The sequence below is a fragment of the Bombus fervidus genome, chromosome 4, assembly GCF_041682495.2.
Source record: "Bombus fervidus isolate BK054 chromosome 4, iyBomFerv1, whole genome shotgun sequence".
In the NCBI taxonomy this organism is placed as follows: Eukaryota; Metazoa; Arthropoda; class Insecta; order Hymenoptera; family Apidae; genus Bombus; species Bombus fervidus.
Genome location: NC_091520.1, coordinates 12,411,569 through 12,431,004, shown reverse-complemented (window position 1 = coordinate 12,431,004; position 19,436 = coordinate 12,411,569). Strand labels below are relative to the sequence as shown.

Genomic DNA, 19,436 nt, shown 5'->3' with positions numbered 1-19,436 from the left:
AAAGTTTGATAGGGGACACGTACTCTATTTTCAGTGTTGATTATATCTTTGGTTATTCGAATGACGAATAGTAGTGGAAGAGAGGAAGTAACATAGGAGAATTTGAACCAGATTGATGATAAGAGCTTGTCTAGAACAATTAGCCGTTTGCAATCGTGCCCATTCGCTCGCCATCGATTCAGGATTAAACGATTTGGGCGTGGTGCATCCGTTTCCTTTCCTAGCTTCCCGCTGCATACTGATTATACCTGTTTTCCCCTGACAATACTGGTCTTGATAGATCGAACGAGCCAACCACTGGTTTTCTCGATTTTTTAAGAGGAAATATGTCAAAGGATATTTTCTTCTTGCTCCTGATTATTACAGTTATTCGAAGAGAACGTTCAAGAAGCGCCTTTCTCGATTCATGATACCCTGGAACATCGCGTTGTCCACTTGACATTTACAGTCTACAATCATCCTGTTTCCTTTGCAAATATTTACAAATTACATCACGTAATCTTTGCACTGTCAAATTTCACAGTTATCCAGTGTTTTGTTCCGAGGCCATCTGTCGATGAATATTTAATAAGAGGAAAGCAGGACAGCTGTTGTCAGCGCAGGAACTGGCCACTTGGCCGCTTCTCTGCCGGAAGTCCTCCGCGGAACTCGTCGAAAAACGATCCATCCCCCGCTCGCATTCGGAGGATCGACTCGAGTCTCCCACGATTTCTTTTTCTTTTAAATCACGTTACGTCGATCCAAGATTCTAATATCGCCTATATTAGGAAAAAAAGATCTGTGGCGTTAAGGATAATACAGAAGCAATGTAATTAAAATTTAATATTTGAAACATACCTAAAGCGAATTATTATACCTTTATTGCTATACATAGTCTCTTTTTAAGCATTGAAATTTTAAATTACGTTGCTTAGCTTTTAAGTTAAGGTGCTCGTATAGCTCTGAACTTTGAAACGATTTATTTTTCTTATTTCACGTTTTCTAGATTCTAATGAAACTAACGTTCAAGGAACTCGACGAAGCTAATATGAAAGAGTATTCATTTCGGTAGATAGATTTGCTTACGATCGATTCCAGAGAGAGAGAGAGAGAGAGAGAGAGAGAGAGAGAGAGAGAGAGAAAGAAAGAGGTTCACGATTATTCACGAACTTCTAAATATACGAGGCTAACCTTTCGTCTTTTAACGAGGGGTAATAAAATCCATGCTCGGTGCATATTTACGTCGCTAGCTACGGCAACCAGGTCGATGTAGCGGAAAAGTTTTTAATCGTGCGTGTCTTCTGTCATTCATCCCTGATAAATAGAAGCTGCGTATAAATAGCGAATGGGACGATGAATGGCGGACGTTACGTGTTCATCGACGTTTTTCTCTCGTTCTCGGTTCATTGATGATACTTACTCGGGCCTATCGAGACCCTATTCCCTCGTAATACTATTCGATCGATTCGTTTCCCTGATTACAACTATAAGATACTATAAAACAGAATAGTAATACTCTTTCTTTAATGTTTTGTTTTTAACCTGATTTAATCACGCTTTGAAATTCGTGTCCATATTAGCGAATATTCTAATTATATAATTACGTTTCGCAATTGTCTATTGACGATATCGGTGAAAAGATAGGCTGGTATTAGCGAGTTTAACGTTTGACCGGTTTATCGACTATCTTGGATCGAAAATGGTAATGTTGAACGCTTCCTCGCGAGGCCTTATCTTATCGTAGTCCACGTGCGTGCAATCAGGCGACATTCGGTCTCAGAAAACATTGATATTACGTTCATTGACGGTATGTCTGACCATTGAAATGCACTCAATTTCGTAACTACTGTATTCTACGAGCGCTTGACTATCTTCGTATTGGCTTTGGATCAATTGGAAGATCGTCGAAAGACTTTACAAGCGAAAGAATCATTCTCGCGACTTGAACAGAGATTCTTTTAAAAAATTGAAGACATATTTCCATACAGTGTCTCATGCTTCTCGATTATCCCGCAGCTGCTGTTACATTTATCTGCTAATTATATTACTTTGTCTTTAATCTATAATCACGCTGTCAATTAATGGAATTGCTAGCGTTAAACATGAACAGCCGAACGTCTCGTCCGTTAATTTTTCATTTGACATACGTCTCCAGTTGTCGATATCGTTCGTTAAGGAACCGACGAATGTTTCACGATGCATCGTCGTGAACCGCCTGAAATCTCGACGTTGAACGGATTCTCTGCGTTCGAAATACGTACTAGTTTCTATTTCGTGCGATCGAGATAATCGAATCAAGACGCGACTTGCAGGTTTCATTGAATTGGACGTTGAATGTTTAAAGATGGAATGGTTTTCAAACGAGTCTCCAAGTGACCGAGTCACGATTCGATCTTGGAAAAATATTTTCGACCGTTTTTGCTCCTGCTGCTGCGTGGCTCGAATAGATTTACATGTCTGAAAGGACCATTACTGGGAACGCGGTTCGACGTCTATTTTTGCTCGCACGTTGGTTGAAACAATCTTGCCTATTGCTCGGTGAACTCGTTCGATATTTCTCGTGGGTCGTCTGTCTTTTTTCCTTGGCTTCTTGGCTCGCTCTGAAGCCAATTGGTTAGAACGATCTTTCTAGTATTCTTCGAAGTCAAGATAGAACTTCACTTATTGGGATGAAATTTTAGTTAGTGGCCAATTAACTGAACCGCCGTCCGAATACAATTAAGCGAATGAAACGTGGAATTAAATATTCAATAATTTCATTAGCGCTAAAAGTCAGCCACAAATTTTTGCTTCAATTTCTATCATTATTGGACATAAATGGAATCTCACTTCTATTAGCGTTTCGATATCGATATCTTTGATTCGAATCAGGAGAAGTTCGATTGCAACATTCGTTCTACGAATGCAACCTCAGCTGTAGCCCGATTCCCAAACTAATGGCAAAGATTCAAGAAACATAACTCTCCGACTAAATTTCCATGCCGAAACGTTTCAGAATAATATGTTACCACACGATGAAGGAGCGCGAAGAGAAAAGAAAGAAACGTAGAAGCAAATGGGGGGTAAAAATAGCTGGCGATCGTGGTAGACGTGAAACGTGCTAATAGCTCCTTTTCGTTTCTTCCTTTCAAGGGCGTATTCGACGATCTTCTCTCTCTTGGCTTTCGCCGTTGGTCCTCTCGGTCAGTCAGAGAACACAGTCTCTTAGCCGGCTCCCTCTTCGTCTGTTCGCTTCTCTTTCGACGATTCCTCTCTGTCCCCCTTCTTCGTAGACTCTGTTACTCACTCATTCAGAGAACGGTTCGAGTCCGTTCAGAAAGAGTATAATGCCGAGTTTCTTGTACGAACCAGGTCGTCGTGCTGCCCAAAGGTGCGGACTTTGTGCACGAAGATGGAAGCTTAACGCTTTACACGATATTCCCTTTCCTACCGCTGCGATCGTGCTCTACGATCCGACTGGTTCAGAGAATCGTGCTATAAAATAAATATAAATTGTGCTATAAAATGATAACCGCACACACCGAGGCAACGTGTATTCTTCCAATAAAACGATAAAGTTATCTGTTAGGGTTTTGGGGAATTCGTGGAAGTTAATATTTTGTAGGGAGGGGATATTATCTAAAATGGAAATGACTTCGTTTTCTTTCTTCTTAGAAAAGAAATAGATGGCTCGCCCGAATGTTTCAACGGTGATGAATACTCGTTGCGTTAATTGTAAAGAATAAAGGAGTGGGAGCTGTACCCGTGACGTTTTGGCTCGGGTATAGACGACACCGATTTCCGAGAAATAATTGCGAATTGTATAGTTCGCAATTCGTACGACGATTAATTTATCTAGGCGCGAGTACAATGCACACTCATCGATCGCGGTAAGTGAATTCGTGTAGACGATGTTCCGTTCTTATCCACGTTTTCTTCTCGTCCAACCTCGTTGAACATATATGTACGAGGAAAAGATACGGAAAGCCTTGGACTTATCGTTTCTAGACTGCTGCTTGTGAAAATTATAAACGATGTTCATTTTTCACTATAAATATATAAATTAAGATCTATCGCAGCTGTTACATTGTAAATATTTTGTATATAATACTTTGTCGTATTATGCGCATTGTATAATATCTCGTAAATGCATAAACATCCGTAGTTTACTGTTTCACTTTAATCTGTTAACACGTGGCATTAATCTCTTCATAGACGTTTATTGTTCGTCAAACTTTCGTTTCTTCCGAAAACAAATTACATCATATTTACATTCGAAAGAATTAAAACCAAACTGTTTGATATTAATTTGACTTTTTTAACTTTAAATTTCGTGATTACAAAGAAATTCTGGCAGAAGGATGACACGGTTAATAGGTTAAAAAATACATAAGAGAGAAAAGGAGAAGATGTAAATCAAAATGATAGCTTTATCGAGACTCGTATGTTATATTGCTTACACGATACTAAAATAATCTCGATGGCTGGTCTCACGGATCGGGCTTGGCAGTTTGGTTCGGAAGCAAGTGGCCTGAACGTACGGTCACGTAGGTCTAACGTAGTGGAACGAATCGGCACGGCTCGGTATCGTTCGAATGCCGATGATGAAAGAGGAAGAGATAGGTAAACAGATAGATGAACTGGCGGAGAAAGACGGCAAGCAACGCGTGACAAGAATTACCAGCAGACCTCTTCTCTGCATACACGTGTTGCGTTCGTATGTGTACAGGCAATACGTGGGGGAAAATAATTATCGTGTAAGACAGAGGGGCCGTTGTTCGATTCACGATTTAATCGGCTCTCCCATTAACGCGAGATCACTTTTCTTACTTCGCGCTTTCATCCATGGAAAATCTTGCTCTATTAGACATAGAACTTGTAATACTCCTATGCGATCTTCCATATTCTAAACTTTCCATTGAGCGTTGGTATCGTGGGCGCTAGCGAGCGGTATCTCTAGAAAACAGAATACTTAGAACGATAGCAACGCGATGTAGGGAGATAGAAAGTCTGAACACTCGATGTTCGCTCGTGTTCAGTTATCAATAATGTAGATACACGCAAATATTATATACTCATGGCATTTGTATCTTCTCGTAAATGTAAATACTGATTATCCTAGGAAATGTGACTCGATGCTCGATTCTGTGATTATCATCTAAACACCTTAAATTCCAACATGAAAACCCCCGTGGCGCCAGGATGGCGGTTATTTACCGAGTTAAGTCTCGTTCTCTACATTTTCCGTGGTAAATTCAAGATTTATGTACTGTAGTTTATCGAATTGATGCGTGCACCATGCACTTGGTTGGAGTGCCATCACCGGTATGGTCCTGCGTCTATGACCGACGAGCGTCTGGTGATGAAGGAAGGGTGGCTGATGGACTGGCTCTCCGGCGACAGTGGAGGAGGGAAAAGTGGAAAGAATTAGAGGGGAAAGATGCGGAGAGTGCAACGAGGTGGGCGAGACCTGGTGATAGAGTGCATCGTGAGAGAGGTAAAGGGAAACAGAGGAGAGAAGAGCAGCGTAAAAGGAGAGAGCAGATAGGGAGAGGGGACGAGAAGCGTAGGTACGGCGAGGTTAGAATGTTGCATCGCGTCGCAGCGCTGTCGTTGCATTGCGTACCGTTGCGTCACTCTCTTGTGCAGCGTTTCATTCAACTTGGAGTCCCTCGCACGAAGGTCAAGCGGTCGTAGCTATCGCCAAGCGCGCCGACTCTGTTGCATCTTATATCCCTCTCTCTCTCTCTCTCTCTCTCTCTCTTTCCCTCTTTCCTTCTCCTTTTCCCTTTTTCCACCCACCGCTATCGCTGTAATATTAATTTGTCGGTCATCCTCGGTCAGCTTGAATTTTTTACATTTTCGTAACATTCTTCTCGACGTAGCGTATATAGCACGATGTATTTTAAACGAATAATAACTCTATGAAATCTCCCATGAAATTCGTCCTCGTCGGTACATTCATCTTTCTTCCACCTAAAGTTTAATTTCGTCTCGATCAAACCGTTGCGGTTTCTCTTCCCTTCTCTTTCCCTTCGGTCTCTTTTCAACGTATCTCTGTCCCTCGTGTTTCTCCATCTTCATCGATCATTCAGTCATCCATCTCGTTTCTTCTCCATCTTTTTCTGCCTTGTGATCTACCTCCCGTACCGTTTCTCTCGTTGCCCGTTTCTTATTCAGCGATTTTATTTCTTTCTCCCGCGTCGAGCTCTCCTTTATCCGCCCCCTCCACCTCCTGTCGTTCTCTGCCCATTCTCCTCCCTACCGTTGCTCTTTTTCCGCTCTTCTCCCCTTCCGGCACGTCAACTCCAGCAGGTTCACCGTCCATTCATGCCTCTACCGAGACGCCGTCTCCTCGCGACTCTTTCATCCTACCTTCCTACGATCCCGACCTTCTTTCTCTCTCCTTCAGCCACCATCCCTCGACGATCATTGATTCTTATCGCTCTCTTCATCGAGTTTCTTCTCTTCTCTGTCTCTGTTGTTTTACTTCTCGTTCTTTAATGTTTCACAGATCCTTGTTTTGGCTTGGTTCTTTTATACTAGAATCTCCTCGGGCTTGTTTCGATAACTGTACCAAGAACAGATACAAATCTGTACGTCATATCATAATAGTATTATAGTACGAAGATAGTGAGAGTTACGTGGATTTGTCGCTTACGGAATATACAGTAGGCAATGATCTTTCAGTAAGATTCGTGCACTAGCTACGCGTGAGATAATAGAGTGAATGTCGTGTTCCGACGAACTGTCGCTTTAACCAATGCATTATCCGAAATGTACACGCTATAAGAATTTATATACACATCTGATTACATTAACATATACGTATACAATATAACTATAGCTAAACACTGACCGTCTTTAATTTAAATAAGCCAACAGCAACGTCTAGTCTGTCGTAACTGTGAAGCTAGACTATTCGTAACATTGTCTAACATCGCTCTCTTATATTAAGAATAATGGTAGTGTGAACGTTACCAATTTATTCTTTCTACTGCTTTTCTATAACCTGAGAATCTGATTCTCGTTTACGATCGATATTAACAAAAACGGAGCAACAATGCATCATTCTGTCAATAGATCGAATTAAAAAGAAAGTCTCTGCTTTTTTTCTTCTTTCAGCGCGATGCCAGAGGCGTGGGCAGCTATCTGGGAGGCGGCAGCATTAGCGACGGTGGCGGCATGTTGACGGTTATGGCGAAGTTGATGAAACAAGAGCTGGCCTCTGACGCCGAGGAAGAGGGCCTGGTGCCTGCCCTCTCCGGCAGGTTCACCTCGATGCGGAAAGTGCCCTCTCTCTCCGACCTGTCCGATCCGGAGAGCTCCTTAGGTGAGTTTTTCTTTTCCATTCGACTTTTCCCTATGTTTGAAACGCTTACGGTAACTGGAAATCACCTGGCCCGTTGGACGATCGTAGATTCGTCGAGCATCAATGAGGGTTCTTGCTTGTTAAACCTCGTCGATGCTCCGGGTTAACTGTCCTTGCGGATCGATTCAGATCTCTATCTGGGAAATTGACGCGATAGAAGAGCTTTAGTTACTTTTGACAAAAACACTTTCAATTTCAATAACAGATAGCGTAACGAAAAGGTTTGTAATTAGTCATTTTTAATCGACGATCTTTTGGATCTGATCTAATGTTCTTCAATGATAGCCATAGAATGTTGGTCCATAGATCGGTAACTTGAAAAATATTTTTTGGTATTTAGTAGAAGCTTCTTTATACTCTACGTGGGTAGATAAAGTCTACGTTATTTCTCTTTGTGAAGGGATACACGATCGAGGGACCCTTTTTAAACTACGTAGTAAGTATCGCGGAGATTTTTCTTGCTAATGATAGCGGATCTATAAGAAGCACAGGCTACGAGTTAATCAAGGGTGCTAATCGCATATTTCCATCGCCTTTGTGTTCGATTCGCGCTTTATTTGTCTCCAATATCGTATTGATTCATTAACAGGCCTGTGATTTCCAGTTCCGTTTCTCGCTTTAACCCTTTCGCTGCGCCTTATTCAACGTATTACAAATTAGTTCTACTTTTATATATTCAAATATAATTTCACCGAATAAAATATGGAATTGAAATAAACTTTAGAGATTTACGAAAGCTGATTGGAAAGTGGTAAATTGAGATGGTTTAAGAACCACGTTGATCATCTCGATAAATCGAAAAGCAGAAAAAGAGAGACACAAATACCGTTTTTCTTTTGTTCTTTTTTAATTTATCACAGAATTTATTGTTATTATCCTCTATTCTCTTTGCGTAAACAAACTTACGAAAGTAAATGCTTTGTATTCGCACGATCAAAGGTTAATCGCCAATTTATGCTGAAATTTATGATGAAGTTGAAAAATTGACAAAAATCTAGAATCGATCAATTCGACCTCTGAGAAGCAGAAATATTATCAGCGAAAGGGTTGACGAACGTATAATTTTTTCTTCGTAGAAGAGCTCACTCCTAGGTCGAACGATTATTCACGTTTCATATACACGAAGCGATCGAACGATCGCGATATATACTATGTAACTATGCAATTTGTCCCGGGGTATCGGGTGTTGGCGTGAGAAAATGACACGCTCACGCGTGTGTTTACCCGGCCGGTCTAGTAATCGTCCAGGCAAATGTTTCAATTAGCCATGTACGCGGCCATTGTAGTTTTAACGCGCCACAAGATACCTATTGTGAGCGGTGGAGGAGAGAAGAGAGGGAGGGAACGTTTCGAGGCTCCCTTGTGTGACGTTAATTCACCGCGCGTTTCAGTAGCCTGTGGGGGAACGTTGAATTTCCCGCAGTCTCGCAGGCATATTCATCGGGCATCTTTATAGTTAATGCACGCGGTTATATGTGCCACGAACGCGTAACAGGTTTCCGGACAGGGGAATAACGTAATTGTAATCATAATCGCTAATTTTCCCCTTTCCCTTTTGCGTGGGATTAGCTGTACTTTATTTCGAGAAAGTTTGTTCGCTTTTTTGACGTCTTTATTCGCTAGGTTGCTAACTAGTTCTTTTTTTTTCTATTAGATCGGACGTAGAATAACTCTGAAACTCGGAGGAAAAATAGTATAAACTGAATGAATCTGTAATTTGAGGAAACTATAGATGGTATAAGTTGATTTTTAATAGAAGAGTCTGTGGTCGTAAACCTTAGAACATTCGCATACGCTTGGAGATCGAAAACAACATTTTCTACATAAATACGAATTTTCTGTTTCTCCCGTTTTTTGAGATGATATGATTTTAGATACTTTACTTTTCCGCTAAGCCTTCCAATTGATTATGGAACACGTTGCATACGTTGTATCGATGAAATTCAACAAAAGTGTTGAATTGAGTCGTTTTGAACGCGAATACAATGTTATTGATAGTATTTTCCAAAGATCGCAGAGCACACGTATAAAGTTTCTTTTATTCATTTGGATATTCTATTTTCTCAAGTATCAGGCAGTCGATCGGAATCGCGCGGAGTCAGCGGAAAATCCTTGCTCGGTTCGCTCGTGTTTTACGGGAGGATGTAAAAATGGCTTGGAATTTTGTTTACCACCTCGAGGGCCGAAGATGGAAGGGTTTATGTGGGTAGTCGAAAGAATTCTGGAATCAGCTATTCCAGACCTGTGTCTCTGTTGAAACACGATCGATCCAACAGCGTGGTTGTAGTGTCCTGTTAACTGTTGGATTGTGACACTAAAAGGTGCACTTACATCGAGTGATGCTTGCATAATATGAGCGGTAGCTGCATAAGCACTTACTCGTGTATAACTTGTCCGATTAGATCGCGCAGACCGACTCGCACGACGTTGCGTGTTGCGCTATTTTAAAATTTAAAACGGTGCGGCGAGGAACAAAAATGAGAGGGTGACCGATCTTAGGGAGAAAGAGAGGAGAGTATCTTTCGTGGTACTTTTTTTCCACGAAAAAAAGAGATGAAATATTCTGCGAAGAAAAGGGAAAGAAATGAAAAAGAAAATGGATAACGTTGGTCGAAGCGTATGCTCGTACGAAAATTCTTGGAAGAGGCTTTTAAGTATTAAACTGCGTATCTGTATTCGAAAGGTACAGGACAATTGATCAAGAGCGCATATAATAGTCTAAAAATATCGCCAGTCGATTTGCATACAATTTGCTCGACGCACGCGGCGCGAGTCTCGTGACGAACAAAAACGAATTCCACGAACGACAGGTTGGTTAGTCTCTATATGGTGACCCATAGAGGCGAGAAATACAGAGTACATATATCGAAATATCGTTGGTTCGAAGGATTGATTGACGAGTAAATCGCAGAAAGTGCAGTGCCTTAACAGATGCGATATGTTCGCTCGGAGGACACACTGTCGGAATAGTTGAATATTAAACGGCGACTCTGTCCATCTGTTATCTGTCCAGTTGTTATCAATCGCTTCGATCGGCGTCTAGAGGTGAGCAAAGGCCACCGTGGAGTATTCTCTTGCGAAATTCCGTCCCGTTACGAGCCCTCGTTCCCAATATTTCTATTATACGATCTGTACTGTTTTAATGCAATGTCTGCGACCAAAGGAAGAAGCTCGACTCGTCCTTGACAATGAATACTTTGACGATGCAATTGCGTCAATGCTGTCGGCAAAGTGGTTAATATGCGCGATGTACACATTCCCTTTCCTTTAAGGAACCGACCAAAATATCGATCAACCTTGTCAGCTGAAGAAAGAAACATTTAACGATTCATCGATCGAACCTGTTCTACTTAGACCCACGGAATCTCTAAGAAATTCATTTCATAATGGCAAATATATATATATCATTCGTATAAATATATTGTTCATAAATAGCTTCGAACTGAAAACGAATAAAACCAAATTTAATTCTGTCGTGTTTATCCACGTTCGTGGTAATCGTAATTTCAATCGGGATTTCTTAAAAGACAGTCGAGTAGGTGAAGATAAGCGAGGCACGTGGAAATCACGAAAAATTGATGGAACGTCGTCGGAGGAAATCGGTTGGCACGGAGCATGGAATAATTCTTGTTACTCGCGGCTCGGCGAGCACGATCAAAATGTAGCGAGAATTTACGAATTGGATAATCAGCAGCATCCTCATTAAGGCCCCCCCACTGAACGCCCCCGCCTTCCATTCTCCTTTACTGGCGTGTGTACGTGCGCGTGTACGCACGCACTCTGGCCCGCTGCTGGATCGTCGTCCACCCACTTATCTACTCCTCTACGTTCGCGCTCGTTACACACACGATCACAATTTTTCACTGATTCCACGGTTTTCCAGTTCTCGCGTGATCCATGAATCATCCTTGGAAATGTTTTAACACGGTGATTCCATTCCACCGTGCTTTGCTTTCCACCAATGCAATTTTCTTCGACGAGAAACCAGAGGATCGGGGAAACATCGGCGAAAGAGATTCGCTTGTTTCAATAGAACTCAGTTCGATCGAGATCGAATCGAATTTGTCGAAACTGAAAGAAAGCGAAAGTGGATTTTTCACAGTTTGCCTGGTTGTTTAAAAGACGAAGAAAATGGTGGATTTTTAAAGGAAAGATCAATTGTTCTATTGGGAAGAATATATTTTAACGAGAAGAACTAAAAGATCTAGGCAGAGATTTGTCTCGTCTATCAAATGTTATAGCAAGTACTAGGATCGGTAAAACAGAAACGTTTAACCAAGCGTGAATGTAACAAACGCATCGCGGTTGTAGTAATTAACGGTTTCGTTACGAGTCATTCAACCTTCGTCAGCGTTAACGTTACTTCAGTTACACGTTGACGTAGCGTTTTTCCCATGGAAACCGTCGAAGCGCTGATATGCTGGTCTGTCGAGGCTGGTGGAAAATTTAGAATTCTCAATCGAATTCCAGCTCGTGAAGGCCAGCCTCACTCACCTAACTAGTTACTGATTAACGCTAGTTTTTATCTGTTTCTTAATGTTTGCAGGAACTCGATAAAAATCACCGTGGTAGAAACGTGCCTCGAATTAGTTCTATATAAACAGATTTGTGTAATTTGTAAGCTTAAGATACAAAGTCTACGTACCTTCTTTAAATTTAGAAAAAGACCTGTTAACCAAACTTACACACATATTTAAAGGAAATGACGCGATCTAGTAGTATCGATAGAATTAAAGATTATCTAATTTCTGACGTAATTTCATTTCGACACTTTCCTCGGGTAAATATCTACATTTTTCCCATTTCTCTCGGAAGTACGTTAATATACTAAGCAAATTGGTTTCGTGTTAATACGCAAGCGTAAACGTAGATTCTCTAACAGAATGCGACTTCAGTTGGACGTACGTAACTAAACTTTCATGGTTGACTGTGTATATCAGGTTTCTTCCAAAAAGAGACAAACGTATAGTCTTTAGTCCCCGAAGATTAAATAAAAGATCGGTTCCTTCCTGCGTTGGGGAAAGGAATTATTTTATTCGAGCGTAGTTGGAACGAGGAGACGTTTACATTTTCCTGACGGCCGCAGGAGGCCATTGAATAATGCAAGTTTTCTCGGACTTAGTCGTAACAACCGCTCTGTTCGCCATTGTTACCGGATCTCCTTTCTCACCCCGTTGCCACCTGATAGGACATCTGATGACAGTTGCCGGCCGGAATGTTTTATGCAAATAGCCATTGTCCACGGCGACATTGACGCGTACAAACGCGTGGAAATTTTGTTTCTTTCCGTGTTTCCTTGCCGTTCAGTCTTGCCAGACTGGAAAACCGACACTACGGTAATAAGAAAATTGCGTACACGAGCACGACGACCACCTCTCGTTCCTCTAATTATCGCAATCGCGACGCACAGCGGCTTTCGAGTTAATTAATCGTCCGGTTCAGCTCTACTCTTAAGAGTAAAACCTGACCCGCGGCGGTAATTGCTCTGGCTAATCGCGCTAATTTGGATCTCGTGTTTGGTGATAGAAAAGATAAAGAGATAAAGATTTGTGACTAAGGCAAGTGTTCTTGAGAATGTTTTTGTGGTTTCGTTAAGATAGTTCGAACAGTGAAACATATTTAGAACGAGATTGTAATCATTGTCGGGTGAAGTTAGATTCGAGGTACAGTTGCTAAGGTAAATGGAAATTGCGTGGAGATTAACCCTGCCATGCTATTTCGAGTATTTCGATGGACCATCTTCGTTAACTGCGATCAACGGAAAAATACAATTCTTACAAAGGGTACTTCTCAATCCTCATAAACTTGTACCACTCTCGTCCTGAGCTCGTTTCGGGTAAAGATAACACACCGTTTATACTGTCCTTGAAAACTCGCCGGTTCTCTCGAGAGGGGCTGTAAAAATCTGTCACGTGTCAAAGGAAAAGCAAGCGAAGGTTTTCTCTTCCTTCGACGGCACCACGTGCGATGCAGAACTCGTTCGAGTCGAATCCTTGGTCAAAAGCAACCGGATGTTCTATATACGAACCTGCAACAAAGAATTCGTGGTATTGATCTAGGGATCTTCGTGAGTGGAACTCGAAGGATTGCGTGAAAAGATGCGAGTAAACGCTGCGAAAATGCGTTGGCAGCAGAAAGACTTGGCACAGGTCTGTCCTTCGGTACCGTAACACATTATCGTGGAGAAAAGTGAGAGCGTGGTTGGCTCTCTTTCTTCGTCGTAGAAGGCCCTTCGTAGCACACAGGGCACGTAAGACGTCGAGCCATGCTCATCCGGTGCTCGCTACCTGGCTGCGGAATAAATTGGATATATATATATGTGTGTATGCGTGTGCGTGTGTATTTATATATGTGTGTATATATTTATATATACATATATATATATATATATATATATATATATATATATATATATATACATATATATATACGCAGCCATCACTCACTATCCAGGATCGCTTCTTGGAATGACAAATTGGATACCGCGATCGACAACTCCCCCGCTTTTGAAAATCTTGGACAACTTTTTGTAACGTAGATTGACCCTTTCTCGAATCAATGGTGAAGTCTTTCATTGTTTCCTGTGGACGATTCGAGTCTGGTAAATAATTTGTTACGTTTCTTCATGCGGTTTCAATTTGCTTTACATGCTAGATAAATTAGGACGAAAAATAACGATCGGTGATTGAAAAGTTGAAATGGTAAATAATGGAACAAATCCAAATATAAATGAGAAATCCGTATATAATTGATTTAGAGTCAACAGTTAGCTCTACCGTGACGTTAACCTTAATAGCTAAATTAAATTATTCTAAATTATCCTAAAATAAATTATTCTACCATTTAGAAACGTATTTAAAATAGAATTTACGCTTTTTACCACTAAAGCGATAAATTATTCTACCGTTTGGAGTCATATTTAAAATAAAATTTGCGTTATATTCCATCAGATAAGTCAGTGATGTATTTATTCTATTATTTATAGTCGTACCTGGAATAAGATTCACACTGTTTTCCACTAAGAAAGATAAGCGTTTCACTTTTTTCTCCATTTCCTACCTCTATTACCAAGACGTCCAGGAAGAAGGTGCCCCTTTGTCACAAAATTTGGCAATTCAGGGACAAGTATCTTTCCGTTAGAAACATCGCTATTCCGTGCGCAGTACATAGGCAGAAAGATAAAACAATCTCGGCCATAGATCTAATCTAGCAGTCCTATCTGTACCTACAGCAGGAGGTTCATCGTTAACTCGTAGAATATCTCTTGTACGAAACCTGTAAGTCTCTAGACACCTTCGTGAAACACTGCAAAACGGACAATGTAGGCGTCGACTTAACAGTCCATAGGTATTTCTTGTGTTGTTTCGATTAAAATTTCACTATAAACTGCGTCAGGTGACAGGCTGCGCGATGGCGCGTGTCCCTGTCGCAGAAGAACGCCATTTAGCATTTAAGGGGAGGGGAAAAAAATATTCGTCTGCCTTGTACGACGAGTGATTGATAAGATTCATCGGTGTACAAACACACAAGCAGACAGGAGAGAGTCTAGTCACGTAGGCCAGGGTACAGTAGCGTTATTTAAAAGTGGCGGGACAGAAAGATACGAGCGCGCGAGCTGAAGTTTTTACCAGGCATCCTCGAACGCGACGACTTTCGAATCAGATCCTTTACATTTTCTTTTATACGGTAGACACATGCTTTTTTCTCTACGAGCGCGATATCGGTGGTGTATATCGACGAGAGACAATGTCGTTGGATTTCTTGGGTGAGGAAAAGACGAGTCTCGTGAAATAGAAGGAAACAAGAAGTCGCTCTCTGAATAGTTTAAAGGTTTAATATTATTTTCCAACAGCGGTGGAGGATTTACTAGGTTGTTTGGCAAGTGTCGAAGCTAGTAGCGTTTTTGACATTCGCCGTTAAGTCTCTGGATTCTGAATTGTATCGTTCTTATCTGTCACTGGCATCTTGCTACTGGATCTGTTCTAGGACTGTTTAGTAACAGATATGCTCAAGTATAAATATATGTTTTTGAACTTGTTATAATATAGACAAATACGCTGCAAGTCTGTAAAAAGTGATCGAAAGAATTTATTACTTGAAAGAAGTATATCGAAAGGACAATTATGTGGCTGCTCAATAGATCGGAAAATTCCATTGCAGAAAAAAGCAGTACGCGTACTTAGAGCGGTATGTACCGGCCCTCATCTTTCTTCACGTCGCTCAGCTTCGTTCGTTTTACTCTTTCCCATTTTCTATATTCGTTTGTGAATGCACGTACTTTCCACAGTACACGATGCCTTTTCCACGCGTACACGTGGGAAAGGATATCTTGGTTTTCGAAATGCAATTCGCGGAATCGTCGTCGTCTGCATAGTGTATCTTGCAGTCTTGTAAGACTTTGTTTGCCACAGGGGGAAGTGGTTGGTCTTTGCGAATTGTTTTCTCGTTGATTCTTGACGCTGACGCGAAACAGACGACGAAGTTTTCGAGCAATCGAGCAATCGAGAAACTGAGAAATTCGATGTATCCGTGTATCGTTGTTCGTGTTTTCCATTTTGGCGGGGGATCGTCGCAAAGTCAAAGGCTTCCCCACGAGGCTGTCGGTAAAAATTAAAGATCGGATCGTTGGAGTATTCGACACGGAGAGAACAGGAGGGAAAACGTTGAAAGGGAAAAAAAAAAAAAAGAAAAAATGCGGTCGAAGCCTGACGAGTGCATGAGAATGTGCGTGATCGTGGGGAAGAGCGATTGGACGAGGGTGCACGCTCGAAAGGATCATGAAAGGGAAACGTGAACTTATGGGACCACGTTGACCGGTCCCACGCTTCAGTGTCGCTCGCCTTTTTTGTATATTATCCACCGCTTGCATTCTACTTGCGTCTACCTGTTACTCCTTCGTACGAGCTCGTTCGATCAATCGATTATTTTTAACCCTTTTCATTATAATTAAATCCTCTACCTTCATGCAACTCTTGTCAGATTCTTTTTTTATGCTGTTGTTAACGATAAAACGATTATAATGGTACGTAAAATGTAATTACATCGGTAGCATGATAAAACAGGAGAAAGGATATTGTAAATGGAGCTGGCCCTTTTGGCGGAACGGGTAGCAGCCAATTTGGACATCATAGAGGCATCAAAGCGATGGTGTAGCTACGTGGTCAGACAATTGAAGCACGAATTAAAATCCTGTAGGCTATCCTTCGAAATTTTTAGCTAATTAACTCGTGCCTTTAATTCGTACCTTTTATGGTCATATAACAAAAAATGACTAAAGATAAGTTAATCTCATTTATATCAATATGATACAATCCATCGTTAACGGAAATGAAAACACACGGAAAACAATAGGAGACCTCTGAACAAAGAAATTATTGTACCTAAAGATGGACGTTTCAAGTGAATAGGTTACAATCTCCCCTTTCCCTGTCCTATCTATTCTTTCTTTTCGTACATCTCAAGCTATAGCTACGGGTTACAAGTACTATCTCTCGACGGTCGTTTTTGAAAAGAAACGTTCGTTTGTCATCGAAGGGAATCGATTGTTGGCGTGGGCCGTTCTCTCGAGGTTCTGCAGAGAGTACAGTGAAGAAGCATTGCGCGAAATGCGTAACCGCAGCTGTGCGTGCGGTCGAGTCTCCCCTTTCTCTCCTCTCCTCTTCAACTTCTCGTCCCTGTCTCTCGTTCGGCCCGGTTTGCTTACCTACCGGAGACCAGACGCAGATACAGTTCTCACGTCCTCGATCCCGGGAGACGACGATTTACAGTTTCAAACAAACTCTTCTGTCCCTCCCTCTCTCTCTCTCTTTTTCCCTTTTTGTCTTCGTTGTTCTTTCCCTCATCTGGGCCTCTCGTTTGCCCGTGGACAGATGCTGCGCTCGTGAAGAGGGAATTTCAAGATTTCCAAATTGCCCTGCGCTCGCTTGGAACGCTCCTTGAGAACTCTGAAGGACGGACCTTCTTCAGAAGCTTCTGCATAGAGAGGAGTTGTCGTTGAGTCTTATGTATATATATTTTTCTTGTTGAATGACAAGAATAGTAGGAGTAGAATGGTAGGTTATTAGTATGGGTTACGCCAAGGAAATTTATGGAAGCGGTTCTGTGTCCGTTCATTGATACTTGTTTGTTTGATAATGATGGACGTTCATGGTTAACAGATTCATTGATAAATTGGTTAGTTGAAATTGTGTATGTTTCCCTTGTTGTTAGAGAAAAGGAAGAATTGGAATGATATAGATTTTATCATTCTTCCGTTGGTCGTATTTAGTAAACTCAGTTTCAATTCGTGAATTCGTTATTCAATCTGTATATATGTTCTTCTCGTCGAAGGAAACGAATAATAGATAAAAAGTAACGAAAGCGGTATATTTTCGTCTTGTATTATGTTAATAGAATTGGCGAGGACCTTTCAGTACCTCTTTCATTGATACCTCTGTCTTCGGTAACAAATGCTGGTTATTTTTGGTAAATTCATTGAGAAATTTACCTTGCCTCGGTTAAACGTCGTGAATCGATCTCTGGAATCGGTTATCGGTGACTGACAGCTTGTTGTTTCAATGATTTATACCACTGCTCATTCTCCGAACCGAGAATGCGATGCATCGATGGTCTATTTTTAGACGAGGGATATATATTCTTCAAGTGTCGTTCTGTTTTTCTGCCGCGAATTTCTCCCTCCGATTCGTTCTTCGTCGTTTAAATCCACTTCCATTTTTGTCCCTGATATTTTTTGTCCCAGCGTAGATCGTTTATAAGGGATCGTTAATAATTCATAAAAACAAAGAAGGCTACTATTCTTTCAGATTACGTAATCGCGAACGTGTTACCATCGATTCGCAGAATAATCAATTTCGCTCCTGATAAATCGTAAATACCTTTGATAAAAGTACACACGACGCGTTAGCGAGTAAGTTAACGATTCGTTCGATTATACCGGTTCGATCGGTGTTTCTGTTCGCCTTAAATAGACGTTGCCGGGGGCATTGGTCGGAGGCGTTCGATAGAAACGAACCTTTCTCTCACTGCCCGACACCTTATTGAGCGGGATTTAAAGATAGTTTAGCCTCGTGAAAAATGCATACGCTTGTCGCTCCCCCGATCCGTGTGAATGATTTTGCACCGTGTCGTCGAGGTCACCGATCGAAACCGGAAAGTGGCTACCTCTATCGGTGCTTTTTAACCTGATCCGTGTTGAGGGACTTCGAGGTCTTCCACATAGGCGGCGTCGTTGTCGTTCATGTAACCCACTATGGGTAAAACAGGAATCTTCCTGGGCCCGGAATCCGGGGAATCCTCGAGGTTGCGTTACTTTGGCGAGCTACTGGCGAGTTGTTAGCATTGACATACACGTAATTCAACAGAGCTAAAGTTGCATTACCGTAGCACTGTTTCTAGTGATACTGACAATATGTAAATCATTCTTTGATTCCTTCTAACTCGTATAAAATGTAAAAGGGGAAGATGGTTGCCGTGTTCTTCTCATAATGAAATTTTCTGTTTCAAAAAATTTCCATGAGAGAGAGTGTCGAATTGAGTCAAGAAGTTTTACGAAAGGATTAAAACTCTATAAACTATATGTAAAAAGACTTTCAAACTAACTTCGAATATTTATTTACAATCTCCGAAAACTGGCACCTTATTCTCAATACGTGGACCAAGTTGTTTCCAATCTAATTCAGATCCAAGTTATACTAAACCATGAGGCCTAAAGTCTTTCGAGATGACCGTAATCCAAAACACGTAAGAGTTACGAACCGAGAGAGAAAGAGACAGGCCTTGGTGGCTTGGTAGAGGGGAGATGCGGTCGATAAGGAGCAGATAGGAAGGTATACACGAAGGGAATAAAGGAGGAAGGAGAGAAACAGGTAGCAACAGGTTGTGACGTCACAAGGCGCCACGCGACTCAGCTTCATTCACGAGGAGGCAACCGGAGAGCCAGGCCGCGGAGGGTGGACCAGGAACTAATAAACGAAGCGGCTTCTCGTTCTCGTGTTTTCTCACGTGATTCGACAAGCCAGTTTATCTCCGTGGACGGCCACGAAACCCGGTCCGGCAATTAGTAGCCCGTAACGGTTTAATTCGCCCCGGTATCGAGCCTTGATTTCTG

At 41.5% G+C, this 19,436-nt stretch overlaps 1 protein-coding gene across 4 annotated transcripts in view; it reads left to right on the top strand.

The window, feature by feature from the left end:
* Window positions 1-19,436, top strand: part of Pnt (ETS transcription factor pointed) — a 144,176-nt gene that overhangs the window by 8,738 nt on the left and 116,002 nt on the right. For all 4 annotated transcript variants that reach the window (XM_072001467.1, XM_072001465.1, XM_072001469.1 and 1 more), the window contains one exon: window positions 7,084-7,291. In XM_072001467.1, the coding sequence (XP_071857568.1) occupies window positions 7,144-7,291 (148 nt within the window). In that variant the 5' untranslated portion in view covers window positions 7,084-7,143. The remainder of the gene's footprint in view (window positions 1-7,083; window positions 7,292-19,436) is intronic.